The following is a 14873-nucleotide window of genomic DNA, read 5'->3' on the forward strand; positions in this document are numbered from 1 at the left end:
ACGAGATGCCGGTGTCGGGGTGCACCTGCTTCAGCACCTTGTACACGTACACCGAGTAGCTCTCCTTGCGGCTGCGCTTGCGCTTCTTGCCGTCCTTCTTCTGCGCCTTGGTCACCGCCTTCTTGGAGCCCTTCTTCGGGGCCGGAGCGGACTTGGCCGGTTCAGGCATTTCAACTCCGGTTTCTTCTCCGAGTAGAGAAAATGGAGTCGGTGCCAGGATTCTGCTTTTTTGTAGTTAGCGGTATGCAAATGAGGAATCCATTTCGTGCCCTCTGATTGGTTGTGTTGTCGTCTGCCCTGCCTGCACATGATTGGCTCGAGCTCGACTGTGCCATTGGTCCCGTCCTGAGTGTAGTTTCTCGCATTCAAGCTGGTTTCTTAACCTATTTTGAAACAAGTTCATATTACTTTATGAACATGCCGATTACTTGGGTGATTAATTTTCAAAAATAGAAGTTGCTGTCCCTGGTCGTTTGACTTGCCTAACAAGCAGTGATCAGGTCTGGGTCACAGCTCCGATTTCCAAATCCCCCTGTACAGATCCTGGGAAAGGCGTATCTTGCATTTGAATCCGGGTTCTAGACCAGAGGGAGAGAGGTGAAGTCGCTGCCAGTCCAACGGGGACCTCTGGGCACACTGTCTATCACAGAAGTTCCTACATGGGCAAATGGCCAGGTCCTTGACAGCTGCCTTGCTCAGTGAGTGAACAGGAGCTACTGTAAGATCAGAGTGACCTAAGATGGATCGCAGAACTGGACCCCAGTGCAGCTCATCACTGGAAGCTACTGGATAACCACACTCCACATATGGGCAGCGAGTCCCGGACGAAACTCTCGGCTGTCTGCCATAGGATTATTTAGTACGTTAAATAGGAAAAGGGCTATTTCCAAAGTTGTGAGTAGGGTTAAGGGATGTCACCAAATGGTGAGGGACTCTGTGCTGTTATTCCTAGTTCTAGAAGACGCAGGAGGAGAGCAGGCTTTGAAGAGAGCAGTGAGCATAGGAGAGGGCTTCCCGAAGGAGCTGTGGCTGTCGTTCGCCAAAGGCAGTCTCTGCCCAGTTTTGTAGGAAGGGAGCCAAGAAGAATAAATACTCTTATTTACGGGCCCCGACCCCCTTTCAGATGTCTTGCTGAAGCTTCCCGGAAGCCAGAAGGTAAAGAAACATGGTTGCTGCCTTGCACATAGCAGTCTTCTAGGTCACAAAGTATCCTGAGGCGTTTAGCATGAGCATCTAAAGTAGCAGAGATTCAGATTTTGGACAATTAAAAAACAAGTTTACGTCATTTTTATAATTGGTTAGGTATCTATGTTATTTCTTTTCAGCTCCTGAACGTAGTTCACGAGGGCTGGAGTGTCCTTCGAGCTGCAACATTTTAAACACGAGTTGTTTCTATCCCTGCCGCCCAGCTGGACTCAATGCTACCTTTTTTACACAATACTTCCTCTGAGAGATTCTCGAACTCCCCCCCCCCACCTTTTTTAAAAAGGCACAAATCTATAAGAGAGAGAGAGAGAGAGAGAGAGAGAGAGAGAGAGGATCCCAAGCAGCCTCCAAACTCAGCGTGGAGCCTGATGTAGGGCTGGACTAGGGGCTCGATTTCAGGATCCTGAAATCATAACCTGAGCCAAAATCAAGAGTGAGATGCTCAACTGACTGAGCCACCCAGGTGCCCCTTGAATTTTCATCATCGCCTCATATATAACCACGTTTTGTTGGTCTGTATCCTGGAGAATTGGTCTCATTTCCCATTGGCCCTTGGTCCCTTATTTATTTAATCAATTTTTTATTTTCTTTCCCCAGTGAGGGCTGGCCACTCACATTGTGGTCACAGGACCACCAGCAGGGTGTCAAAAAGGAGCTGGTTAGAAATAGAGTAAGCCCCACCCCAGAGCTACCAATCAGACTGAATCTTGACAAGATCCCCAGGTAATGTGGGTGAATATTAGAGTTTGGGAACCATGATTTAGGGCGCTGTCCATATGGTTGTGGGTATGTTCACGTAGAGGAGTGAGCCATAAACCACATAAAGGGACACTTTTTTTTAAATTAGAATCACTTTTATTTTCCGTATTACAAATACATTACCCTTTTTAACTCTTTGTCTATGATCACTTATTATTTATCAGTTTATATTTGTGTTGCCATTGGTTTTATTTGTTAGTCTATATTAGCTTTGCCACTACTACCTCTTTATTAATTTTCTAGATGAAAATTTTGTATATCTTCATTAAAAGTAAATTTGAAAGCCATATGCAAATGAATTCATATTCTACTGTTGATTGAGAGAAAACAGTAAAGTCTAGATGCAATCACTTTAGGCGTGACGAGTTCTCTATCTTTACTCAAATTTCTTCCTCCCCATGAGATTTCAGTCTGAAAAGGGTATCTCTTTTTGCAAATATTTGTGACCATTTTTTGACACATTGCCTGGAAACACAAGATCTTTCATGATAGGAAAAGAGAAGGTAAATAGGTGGAGAGGAGCCTGAGGTCCTCCCTGGGGCAAAAACAATACTGGGAGGGTCTGACCACAGCAAACCCCCTCAGGCTAAGGTGTCTCTTAAGAATGTTAACAGACCCCACCTACTCCCCCTCAGGCTTCCCTCACGAATTTGACAAAAGACTAGACTAAACTTAGGTAGTAGACCATAAAACATTTGATCCACCAGGCGTGGTTTGGCCATAGACCACCCAGTAGCAGAAGGTGGAGTTGAGTCAATCACCAGTGGAACCCAGCATGTAGTTATGAGTGAGTGTCCGATTTCCGCTCATATGATTTTGCAGTTCTTTAGTTTGAGCCCCATGTCAGGTTCTGCCCTGACAGCCAGGAGCCTGGAGCCTGCTTGGATTCTGTGTCTCCCTATCTCTCTGCTCCTCCGTATCTCTCAAAAAGAAATAAACATTTAAAAAAAGGCAAAATTGACAAGTATGCTTTCAAATCAGTGATTTTTTCTGGTGGACTTATTCCCTATAGAAATTATCTCCGGATTCAAGAAAGAGTGATTTTTAAAAAAATTACATAAAATGTAACTCTAGAATAATGGTAGCTATTAACTTACATGTGATAGTTTTTAGTTGTTTTGCTGTATGATTGTGGTCTCATGGAAGTCTTACAAGTTTTCATTTGCCTTTCTCAGAAAAGCATTATGTTAGAGTTCTGGAATATGTTCAATATTTTATTTTTTTAAATGACATTTACCACACTTTTATAAACTCAAAAAAATGTATGTATACAGAATGTGGGTTAGAAAGTGCTCCTCTTGGGGCGCCTGGGTGGCTCAGTCGGTTGAGCGTCCAACTTCGGCTCAGGTCATGATCTCACGGTTCGTGGGTTTGAGCCCCGCATCGGGCTCTGTGCTGACAGCTAGCTCAGAGCCTGGAGCCTGCTTCAGATTCTGTGTCTCCTTCTCTCTCTGCCCTTCCCCCCCTTCTCTCTCTCTCTCTCTCTCTCTCTCTCTCTCTCTCTCACACACACACACACACACACAAATAAGAAATAAGTAAACATTAAAAAAATTTTTTAAAAAAGGAATTCATGTGGCACCTGAGTGGCTCAGTCGGTTAAGCTTCAGGCTTCGGCTCAGGTCATGATCTCATGGTTCATGAGTTCGAGCCCCACATCGGGCTCTGTGCTGACAGCTAGCTCAGAGCCTGGAGCCTGCTTCAGATTCTGTGTCTCCCTCTCTCTCTGCTCCTCCCCTGCTCTCACTGTCTCTCTCTGTCTCTCAAAAAGAAATAAAAGATATTAAAAAAAAAAAAGAAAGTGCTCCTCTTGAGTCTGAAAATAAATCATGCTTGGATTTATATAATAATAAAGAAAAAATGAGAATGAGGGAGAAATGTTACCAAGAGGCAGCAAGAGGCAGAAAGTATGCCAATATTAATACTAAACAAATTTCAAAGCTGAAAGTATTAGCAGGGATAGAGAAGTATGCCCTAGATTGGACTTTTAGATCCAATGTGGAAAATAAGATATTCTGGAAAGCCCTCCTGAAGCAAAATAGCTAAGGACGAGATAAACTACAAAAACACTAGCATATTATGGCCCAGATCACAAGAAACCAAGGAATACTCCCCAAATCTCCCAGAACAATAAACACCTCAGAGCTGAAGCCAGCCTGCTAAACAGGCCAGATTTGGTTCTAGCGGCAAATACCATGAACATGATTCGGTGCTTTGTCCATCAATGTCAGCCTGTAGGGGAAATGAGGATTCTCCGCCTTTAAACTCAAGTAGAGACATCTAGCAAAAAGCCAGGGCTCTTTGAGAAAGCAAAGGCTTGCAGGGGTAAAAAATCGAGCAAAGATCCCTAACAAGAAAACCTGTTTGTCTTTGCAGGGCTCCGTGAAGGAGAGCAGAGGAAATTTGCTACAAGGATTTCACCATAGACCTACTTAGACTGGAGAATTTCAGTAAAAGCTTCCTGACATTAAAGTGTCCCAGGCTTCTGCGCCCCCTAGTGCATGAACGCAAGCTCACACCCCTTTAGGAGGGAAGTATCTTGAATCCAAGTTCTCTAGATACACATAAATTACTTATTTATTTCCTATTCGGTAATTATTTATTGAGCACATATTATGTGCCAGGCACTCTCATAGGAATTTGGGATGTTGAAATACAAACTCATAGTAAATGTGACCTAATCTAGGAGGAGACCAGACACTTTGAAGTGTCAGGCTTTTAGCCTTAGATCCCCGCCTCTCCCTAAGTTAAGATATTGAAGTTATCAGATGGAGACTATAAAATATTTCCTGAACGTTGAAGAAAATAAAAATGAAGTAATACGGTCTAAGAACAAGGGATAATCAAACCAGACATATGAAAAAATTAATGAAATAGAATTTCTAAAAATGAAAAAGAGCTATACTTCACAATGATAAAATAAAAATTCACTGATAAAATGTAACATTTAGGGCCTCGATGGAACTGACCGCATAGTCACCAACTGTGTATGGCAGTAACTTCCAGAAATCGTAGGAGAACTTCAGGTTTACAAGAGTAGGGCAAGTTTTCAATACACTACTCTTGGAAATTCATATAACAACTAAGAAAAGTGCTTAGGGTTATTGAGGATTGAGTGACACAATGAAAGAACTTTATCTATCTGTGATTTCTTCACTTAACACATAGAGGATTTCTGGGGTTTTCAAAGTACCCATTTAATAATTTCAAATTTCCAACACTGGCCTCAGAAAAAAGGAACTATATTTCATAAATATTGCACTCTTTTATCATAATCTAAGGAGCAATAGAAATAATTTTTTTAAGGGATAGTAAAAATGAAACAATCTTCTCATATTCTTGGAAACTAAAAGAAAACTTCTAAATACATGGATTAGAATGGATATCATTAAAGAAAGTATGCAATAGAAATACTGTGAATGAACTTAACCAAGGAGTTGAAATACTTGTACTCTGAAAACTAGAAACATCGATGACAAAATTGAAGATGACACCTACAGTGGAAATACATTTCATACATTATGTGCTCATGGAGTGGAGGAATTAATATTGTTGAAATGTCCATACTACTCAAAGTAATCTACAGCCACTGCAATTCTTGACAAAGTACTAACAGTATTTTCCACAGAGCTAGAATACATAATCTTAAAATTTGTATGGAACCACCAAAGACCTCAAGGTGCCAAAGCAATCATCAGAAAGGGGACCGAAGTTGGAGGTATGATCCCCGATTTCAAGATACACTACAAAGCTACAATAATCAAAACAGTGTAGTAATGGCACAAAAATAGGCTGATAGACGAATGGAATGGATAGAGAGTTCAGAAATAAACTGACTGTTACGGTCATCAATCTGTGACAAAGAAGGCAGGGATGCACAATGGGGAAAAGACTCTCCACGAAGGGTGTTGGGGAAACTGGACAGCTACCTGCAAAAGAGTGAAGCTGGACTGCTTTCTCACATCATATACAAGGATAAACTCAGAATGGATTATATGCCTAAATGTGAGATTTGAAACTATAAAACTCTTAGAAGAAGACGTAGGCAGTAATGTCTTTGACAATCTCTGTTGCCTTAGTAACATTTTTTCTAGCCGCGTCACTGCAGGCCAGGGAAACAAAAGCAAAAATAAACTATTGGGACTACATCTATATCAAAGGCTTTTCACAGAGAAGGCAACCAACACCACAATGAAAAGGCAACGTGCTGAATGGGAGAAGATATTTGCAAATGACATATCCAATAACGTGTTAATATCCAAGTTACATATAAGGAACTTATACAACTCAACATCAAGAATAATAGTAAGATTTGAAAACGGGCAGACAATGTGTGTAGACGTTTTCCACTGAAGACATACACCTGGCCAAAAGACACATGAAAAGATGCTGAAATCACTAATCATCAGGGAAATGCAAATCAAAATCAGAATGAGATATTGCCTTTCACCCATCAGAGTGGCTAAAATAAAAAAAAAAAAGGGGAAATAACTAGGGTAGAAGATGTGGAGAAAAATGAACCATCATGTTCTGTTGGTGGGAATGTAAATTGGTACAGCCACTGAGAAAACAGTATGGAGATTCCTCAAAAACTTAAAAATAGAAATACCATAGCGTATAGTAATTTCACTACTGGGTATTTATCTAAGAAAACAAAAACTAATTAGAAAAGATATATACACCCCTATGTTTGTTTTAGCATTACTTATAATAGCCAAGATACGGAAGCAGCCCAAGTGTCCTTCAGTGATGAAAGGACAGAGAAGATGTGGAGTGTGTATGTGTGGAGTGTGTGTGTGTGTGCACGCATGTAATGGAGTATCACTCAGCCATAAAACGGAATGAGATGTTGCCATTTGTGACAACATGATGGATGGATGACGGACCTGGAGAGTATTATGCTAAGTGAAATAAATCAGACAGAGAAAGACAAATGCCATGTGATTTCACTTATATGTGAATCTAAACAACAAAACAAACAAACAAACAAAAGCAGAAACAGGCCCATAAATGCAGAGAACAATCTTCTGGTTGCCAGAAGGGAGAAGGGTGAGGGGCTGGGCAAAATGGGTGAAGGAGAGTGGGAGGAACAGACTTCCCGTCATGGAGTAAATAAGTCAGGGGGATGAGAGGTACAGCACAGGGAACACAGTGGGTGGAATTATAATGTAATAGCATTGTGTGGTGACAGACGGTAGTGACACGTGTGGTCAACTGTGTGGACAATGTGGAGACTTGTCAAATCACTTTGTTAAAAAAAATAGATGATAAAAATGAAACAATATTTTCAATTGCTTGGAAATTAAAAGCATACTTTTAAACACATGGATTAGAATGGATATCAGAACGGGAGCTACGTAGTATTTTGAGATAAATATGAATGAGAGCGACACACATGAAAACTGCAGGCTGTATTTGTAATGGTAGAAATAAAAGGGAAATACATGCTGTTAAACACATATGTTAAGGAACAAGAAACACTGAAAATACGTAACCTAGGTATTCAACCAACAAAGCTAGGATAAAAATGATAGTAAATTGAGAACTGGACTTAGAATTTAATGTTATGCCTTAGGATCTGTGGAACTGGTAGGAGTGATGTCTGGCTTTCTGGTTTTAACTCCAGGCAGGTCACTGGTCACGTGGGGAAAGGCCACGGATTTTTATGGGCACTCTTAGGTCCTGTTGAGTTCTTATTACATCTAAGTGTTTGTTTATTTATCATCCCTCATGGATTTTTATATTGACATGTTATTTTCAATATGTCAATTTCAAATTTTAAAAAGAAGGAAAATAGAAGAAATGGAGATGATCCATAAACCAGAAGCTTGTTCTTTGAAAAACCTAGTCATAATAGACAAGCCTCTAGTGAGGCTAATTCGGAAATAAAAGTGTGTGTGCACGTGAGGGTGGGGGTGGCGGCTGGGAGCCCGTTAGGGGGAAGAAAGAAGGGAATGTTGCTACCGAAAGGGAGGTTTGAGAACCGTGAGAATGCCTTGAATACGTTTTAAGAAAGAATGAAAGAAAGAAAGAGAGAAAGAAAGAAAGAGAAAGGAAGGAAGGAAGGAAGGAATTCTTAAGAAAGAATGAAAGAAAGAAAGAGAGAAAGAAAGAAAGAGAAAGGAAGGAAGGAAGGAAGAGGGAGGGAGAGAGAGAAAGGAAGGAGTGAGGGAGGGAATGAAAAAAGGGAGATAAAGAAAGGAAATTTAACAGAAAAGGATAATGTTCATGAAAAAATATTAAGCAGTAAACAAGATGAATGAGGAAATTATGATCATCATGAAACAGGATGGGCAGTTAAAAAACAATCTCTTCTATGCCCTTCATGTCACGTGACCCCAAGCACAGCTGGTTATACAGGCTTAAGTGAAAGTTCAGGAACTGATAATCCCTACTTTACAAAAGCTGTTTCCGTAGAAAGACAGATCTCTTATGGGTTTTCTTTTGAAAATCTATAATCTGTTATCAAAATTGAACAGGAACAAATCAATAAAAGAGAACATTTCGGGTTTGTCTTACTTGTGAACACTTATTTTAAGAAAAGCTCTATTTATAAAGCGAGCAAATGGAAACCAAGAAGCCATATTATTTAAGAAAATAATAGCACATTGTACAGGGGTTATTCCAAGAACAGAAGAAAAGTTTAATATCATAAATCTGCCAGCAGAAGGTATTAATGGTGTAATGGTATGGTCATCTCCAAAGACACTGAGAAGATATTTGCAAGAATATAACACTAAATTTTTTTTGAGTTTATTTATTTTAAGAGAGACAGAGGCAGCACCAAGTGGGGGAGCGTCAGGGAGAGTGAGAGAAAGAGAGCGAGAATCCCAAGCAGGCTCTGGGCCGCCAGCACTGAGCCTGAGGCCAAGAGATCATGCCCTGAGCCGAAACAGAGGCGGGTGTCTAACCGACTGAGCCACCCAGGTGCCCCAACATTCTCTCATCAGAAACTTTTTCAACAAACTAGAACAAGAGGGAGTAGCTATAGCGAGCATAACATTACATGGTAGTTTTAGAAGAATTCCTAAAAAGTAAAAAAAGAAAAGAAAAGAAAGACAAGAGTTCTCTGGTATTATTTGCATTCAACATGGCGCCAGGACGTGGGTGCCCAGGAGACCTGGGAAGTAGAAATAAGTATAGATAAAAATTCAGTAAGAAAAGGCTGTTATCTTTATTGTTTGAAAATGATGTCATTTATGAAACCCATGAGACTCTATAACACTTAGAGCTGATAGAGCTCAACATGGCTGGTAGATACAAGAGCACGACAGAACACTCATGGCCTTGGTGTACATCGGCACCGCCTTAGCGGGACGGAAATAGAGAAACCAGACAGCATTCACAACAGTACCTCAGACTAAGGATTTCAAGTCCAAGGAAAATAAAATCCAAATCTACATGAATAAAATGTCTATAATGTCCAGATAGCATCTATAAAATGTCATCCCAGGATATAGACCAAGATTCATTTCAATTAAGAGTTAGACCTACACTGTACACTACGTTTATGTTTTTGTGACGACACGATGCTAACGTGTTCATAAAGTCCAGAATAAGCTAAAAATTTAATGTTATGCCACAAAACTTTGCTGGATTTTTGGTAACATTGTAAAATGCATGTTGATGAGCACAAATAGTGAAGATGATTTAAGGAAAAGAAACGGGAAAAAAGTAAAGAATGGTGCGGTCCTGATTTAGGACGTGCTCTTTAAGAAAGGCTCCGGTTGTCCTAGGGATATAGCCTTCATCTGCTAAAACTGCTTTAATGTTTGTCCAGGTCTTTATAAGTCACCTTGACAGGAAGGCTCAGAGTAGCCTGGCTAGAGTTTGGTATAAACTTTAGCTGCTTTACTTGAACTCATCGCATATAGTTACCAAGAGATGATGCCTTTCCTGCAGATGATGTCTCTCTTGTCCAGGCACCCTGGACCTAAACTGCCTGGGTCAGAATCCCAACCTCCTGTGCCATTATTAATGGTAGGACACTGGGGAAATACAATTTTAAGCTTAAGGTGACTCCATATATATGGGGTAATTAGAATAACAATAGTTCACAGGTGTGTTAGGCTTACATGAGTTAACATCTGGAAGGTACTCTGAAATGTATCTGGGTGTTTGCAAAAATATACCCCCCCGCCCCCAAAAAATTTAAGTGTAAAAAAACAAAGCTGGGAAGGGGTGTTTGCTATCAGCTCCCAAGGGTTCACTGATTTTTGTGGGACCTGGGGATTTTTGCCTTCCTGGGCCGCTTCCATTAAAATAATAAAAGTAGTAACATTAAAATTACATAAACGTTAATATATTAACATTACATATTAGAGCGTTTTGACCAACTTCACAGTTAATATTTATCTTCTGATTTCAGAAGAAATGATACAATTTTCATGAGCCTCTGCAAGTACCGTGGGGTCTGGGCTGCAAGTGAGGCATGAAGAATGCAGACCTGCGTGCACACGAACATGAAACTAAAAAGCATGGTTATCCGAGTAGGGCATCATTATCCAAATACACAGACATATGCACGCGCAACGCTCACACGAAATTCCCTACAATCCCGGGGACGGTGAGAGGGGTTGTGCAAGCCGGGCGCCCCGCGCCGCGACGGAGAGGGTCCCTCGGGCACTGGGCAGAGGGACGGGTCGGCTCAGAACCCGCCGGAGTGGAGGCGGACCGGGAAGCGCCGACCCGCCGCTCGGTCCGCGCCCCGCTCGCTTCCGCCCTCATCTGCGGACGGCCAGCTGGAGGGTCGCCAAGCTTTGCGCGCCAGCAGGGGGCGACATGGGGACCAGCCTGGGGGCGGCGACCTCAAGACCCAAGAAATGGCACGCCCCTATCCGGCCTTACGTGGCGTAACGAAAACGCAACGTGGCGCAGGCGCAATGTGAGGCTCCTTGGGGCTACTGGCGTGACGCGTCCCGCGGCAGCGGCCCAGTCAGGGGGCGACGTGGGTGGGCGTCGCAGGAAGGCCCCTTGAGGGAGGCAGCGTGGGGGGCGTGGCAGCACAGGCCAATGAGAAAGCCGGCGTGAGTGGGCGTTGCAGGACGGGCCAATGAGGAGGCCGGTCAGGAGGCGTGGCTACGAGATTGGCGAGCGGAGGCGGGGTCTGTCGGGACACAGGGTCATTTTTGGGCCTGTGTGGTCGCGGAGGCTGCCGATTTTTAGGACTTCACAGTTCCAGTTTAGACCCGAACGTGACGGGTGTGCGTTGCTGTTTGGTAGTAGTATTTCAAGGAAATCCCCTCTTCGCGTTGAAAGCACGGTTCTCCAGGTGTGATTTCCTGGACCGGCAGCGACAGCATCACCTGGGCCATACAGAGATGCACATAATGGGGTCCTGCTGCAGAACTGGTGAATCCGAATCTGTGAGGGGGCGCCCAGCAAGCTACGTTTTAAAAAATACTGCAGGTAGTTTTGGTGCACCCTGAGGTTTGAGACTGCTTCGAAGGATTGTGTTTCCCTCAATTCAGATGCTGGAGTTGACCCTTCAAATGTCAGCTGAGCTAACCCAAGCTGTTTACCTTCAAGATCGTTACCGGAGCCAAAACAGTGCTTAGGCCTTACCCACTCAGACTTCGATGCCAGAAGATAAAGTGAAAAATAAATGTATGTCTAGAGAGATCTCAGAGAGGGATTTGGATCAACAAGGAAAGCAGAATTCCATTTCTCCACAAATTTTATTGATCCTAACATCTCATTTACAGCCTTTTTGCCTTTCTCCTTTCACCTTCTCCAGCAAACAGCGTCCATGGTAAATAAAAGTTCCCTATAGGCCTGTGACAGCAGTAAATTCTATTTTCATAATTAAAACAAAAAATAAAATGAAAATGCTAAAATAAAACACTTTAGTTTCTTCTACTTGACTATAGCTTTCTTTCCAATCAAGGAGATACCAAACCAGGAAGGATTGGATTTGGGAGGAATATTTACAGTAACCAATCATTCTCAGGCAGATCAGATCACATTTCATACTTCATAATTCTATGGGCTGATTCACTTTTCAGTTACTGTTTGCATTCATTTCTTCTCTGCATTCATGTCTCTCCCCTAATTGACGAAATAAAAAGGGTTTGCATTGTGCCTTACTATTTGGTGTACAAGAATTTCTTTTCTTTCTTTCTTTCTTTCTTTCTTTCTTTCTTTTTCTTTCTTTCTTTCTTTTTTTTTTTTAACATGTGCTTGTGTAATGAATCTCTGCTCCAGTATTATCTACACTTTAGTCATTTTTATCAGCAACAAATAATGAGTCAAACCACTAAAGAGATAGCTGAACAACATGATCTTTGTTCCAAATCCTTCTGCGGGTGGGATTCAAGCAGTTCAAAGGCTCATATTTTCTTCTTTTAGTTTTTGAGCTGAAGAGAATTGGCCACTCTGATTTTCATTATAATTCAATGACTAAAGAAATATAATACTTGCTAACAATTGTTAAGTGCTTACAAAATTATTTCAAGATTGATTTAAGAGCTTTCCATGAATTATCTTACTTAATCCTTAACATAACTCTAAGAAGTAGTATACTATTATTTTTGTTGTAAAGATGGGGAAAGTGAGACTCAGAAATGCTCTCATTCTTTTGAGCCATTGCAAAAACTCATCTCTGGCCCCTATGCCTGTTGTTATATGTGTACTTTAATTAGTTTTGATTGCTGGAAATCCTTATTGAGAGTCTCCTGTGTGTCTGGAACAGCCTTAGGCATTAGGGAGTGAGCAGCAAAAAAGACTAACCCTGCCCAGGAGAGCTTACAGTCTGGATAACGGGAAGATTAAACAAACAATATGCAAGTTCATGTCAGCCATGCTAAGTGTGAGGAAGAAGAATGAAGAGAGCACGTTAAGAGCAGGACAGAAGGGCGCCATTTTGCATTCGCTGCTCAGTGTCTCCCGGATGCGGTAACATTGTCATCACCCACTCACCCCAAAACCCAGGAAATGTGGCCGTGTTTCAAGTACGAAAAAGGCGCTGTTCCCAGCTGAGGTGTCAACAACGTAACAAGGTCTATCTCTTCATCTCCCTCTTTCCCGCTCGGCTTTGTCCAACTATCTCCCTCTGTGGCTTCTTGGTCTTCAGGCTCTGGGACTCCCTTTTGTAGTAGCTACTTGCTTCTTCCATTCCCGTTCCCAGTCCCTCTCAATCCCTCTCACCTTTCTTCTTCTCTCTCCGTTCTCCTCTCCTTCCTAAAAAGAATACGAAGACTCCAGGGGGAATGTTGTGAACAAGAGACATGAGGATCTGAAGAGACAAGGACCGCTCTCGTGTTCAGGGCGTATCTTGGCTTTCGGCTTGTCCAAGCTTTCCTGAATCTGCCTTTTCTGTTTCTCCCAACCAAATGCTCCCAAGACTCTGGTTCTTAGTCTTAAGGTCTAGCATGTGTCTTGTGAGGAAAAAATGCAAGACATGCTGGCAGGTTGCAGTATTCGGATGTGTTTTATCTTTGTTTTATTTTAAAAGATGCTCTTCTTCTGAAAAAAAAAAAAGAGAGTGGACTTTCAGTTTCCTCATTTGGTTGTGAGACTTTTATTGTTTTGTACTTATGTAATGCAGCTTAACATTCATGGTTAAACTTTTAGACAAAATTCTAAAACACTAGTCCTTCCCTTTTCTATAATCCCTGTTCCCTTTCCATGGCAGCAAATTTCATGGTTTATGAAAGGAAAGGTCAGTCAAGTACTGCTGTCCACGTAAAGCAAAAGGAGTTTTTTCCTGTGTCCATGCATCAAAATGAGGGTTAATCCCTGTGAACTTTCCCCCACGTGATCCCCATGGCTCCTGAGTCCTCTTTCCTGCAGCCCAGGTTCCTGGGGCCGCTGGGCTTTGAAGTGAAGGAGGAGACTCATGAAGTCCTTTATCTGAATGGAGGATGAAAACAATAGTCGTCACTTAGAAATCTCCTTATGACGTTTGGGTCCACAGTTGATCTAAATGTCCAAAACCGGAGTGCCGGGTGGTCCAGTCGGTTGAGCCTGCGACTTTGGCTCCGCTTATGATCTCATGGCTGATGGGTTCGGCCCCTTGTCAGGCTCTGCTGACCGCCGGGAGCCTGGAACCTGCTTCAGGTGCTGTGTCTCCCTCTCTCTGCCCCTTCCCTGCTCGCACCCTGTGTTTCTCTCTTGAAAATAAATAAATATAAACAAATTTATAAAAAACCAAAAATAATATCCCAAACCACGTGACAGAACCGTTAAAAAAGCAAATAGTTGGAGGATTGAAGTTATCATCCATGATAGATGTCCCATCAAAACCATAAATCGATAGTTTTTCTTGTGACCAGGTGTGTGGTAAAGAAGTAACTTTTCCAAAGAGATGCGGCCTTTGGCCTTTGCTGGGAGGTGAACTCTAGGCTCATGGAATGTCCTGCATGAGAAGATTATCTTTGGTTACCAACAGGCCTTGGGCTGCACAGGATAGTGTAATAATGTCACTTATGTTGGGGGCTTAGGGTCATGTGGCATGTGGGCTACGTCCAGAGCGACTACCAGCCACGTGGACAGTCAACCACGTTTCGTGACAAATCCCCTTGGTTGGCAATGTGTTGTGTTGTTACAATATTGTCGTGTTGCAGGGAGACACAAACACTCCCCGGGACTCCACAGGGAAAGGACTACCAGAAACCCTCTGAGACTCTGCTCTGTGTGTCTGTTAACTCAGCTTATTTGTGATCTGAATCCTTTTGATATAATAAGTAACCGCCAACCTTGAGAATAATAACTTTTAGTGCATTGTGTGCACCGTCTAGTGGATGATCAGGTCTGAGGATGGCTTTGGAGACCCTTCACCTCTGCAGTTGGTGTGGGACGTGAGGGCAATCCTACGGGACCTGTGCGCTGTGTCACGGTGGTGTCAGTGTTACTGTATTCTGTTGACTTCTCCATAATTGGGATGCATATTTCCCATTCATTTAATGAAT

General features: G+C 42.3%; 1 protein-coding gene and 1 long non-coding RNA gene across 2 annotated transcripts in view; one reads left to right on the plus strand and one right to left on the minus strand.

The window, feature by feature from the left end:
- The window catches only part of LOC115296197 (histone H2B type 1), a 535-nt gene extending 355 nt beyond the window's left edge, over window positions 1-180 (minus strand). Inside the window, exon 1 of the mRNA XM_029944688.1 lies at window positions 3-180. Within this exon, the coding sequence (XP_029800548.1) occupies window positions 3-169 (167 nt within the window). The 5' untranslated portion in view covers window positions 170-180. The remainder of the gene's footprint in view (window positions 1-2) is intronic.
- A 428-nt stretch (window positions 181-608) lies between these two features.
- LOC115296214 lies at window positions 609-4541 on the plus strand. Its single transcript, XR_003910780.1, has 2 exons — window positions 609-859; window positions 4342-4541. It is a non-coding gene; the product is annotated as an uncharacterized LOC115296214 (long non-coding RNA).
- Window positions 4542-14873: the final 10332 nt, after the last annotated feature.

Source organism: Suricata suricatta, chromosome 7 (assembly GCF_006229205.1).
Source record: "Suricata suricatta isolate VVHF042 chromosome 7, meerkat_22Aug2017_6uvM2_HiC, whole genome shotgun sequence".
Lineage (NCBI taxonomy): Eukaryota > Metazoa > Chordata > Mammalia > Carnivora > Herpestidae > Suricata > Suricata suricatta.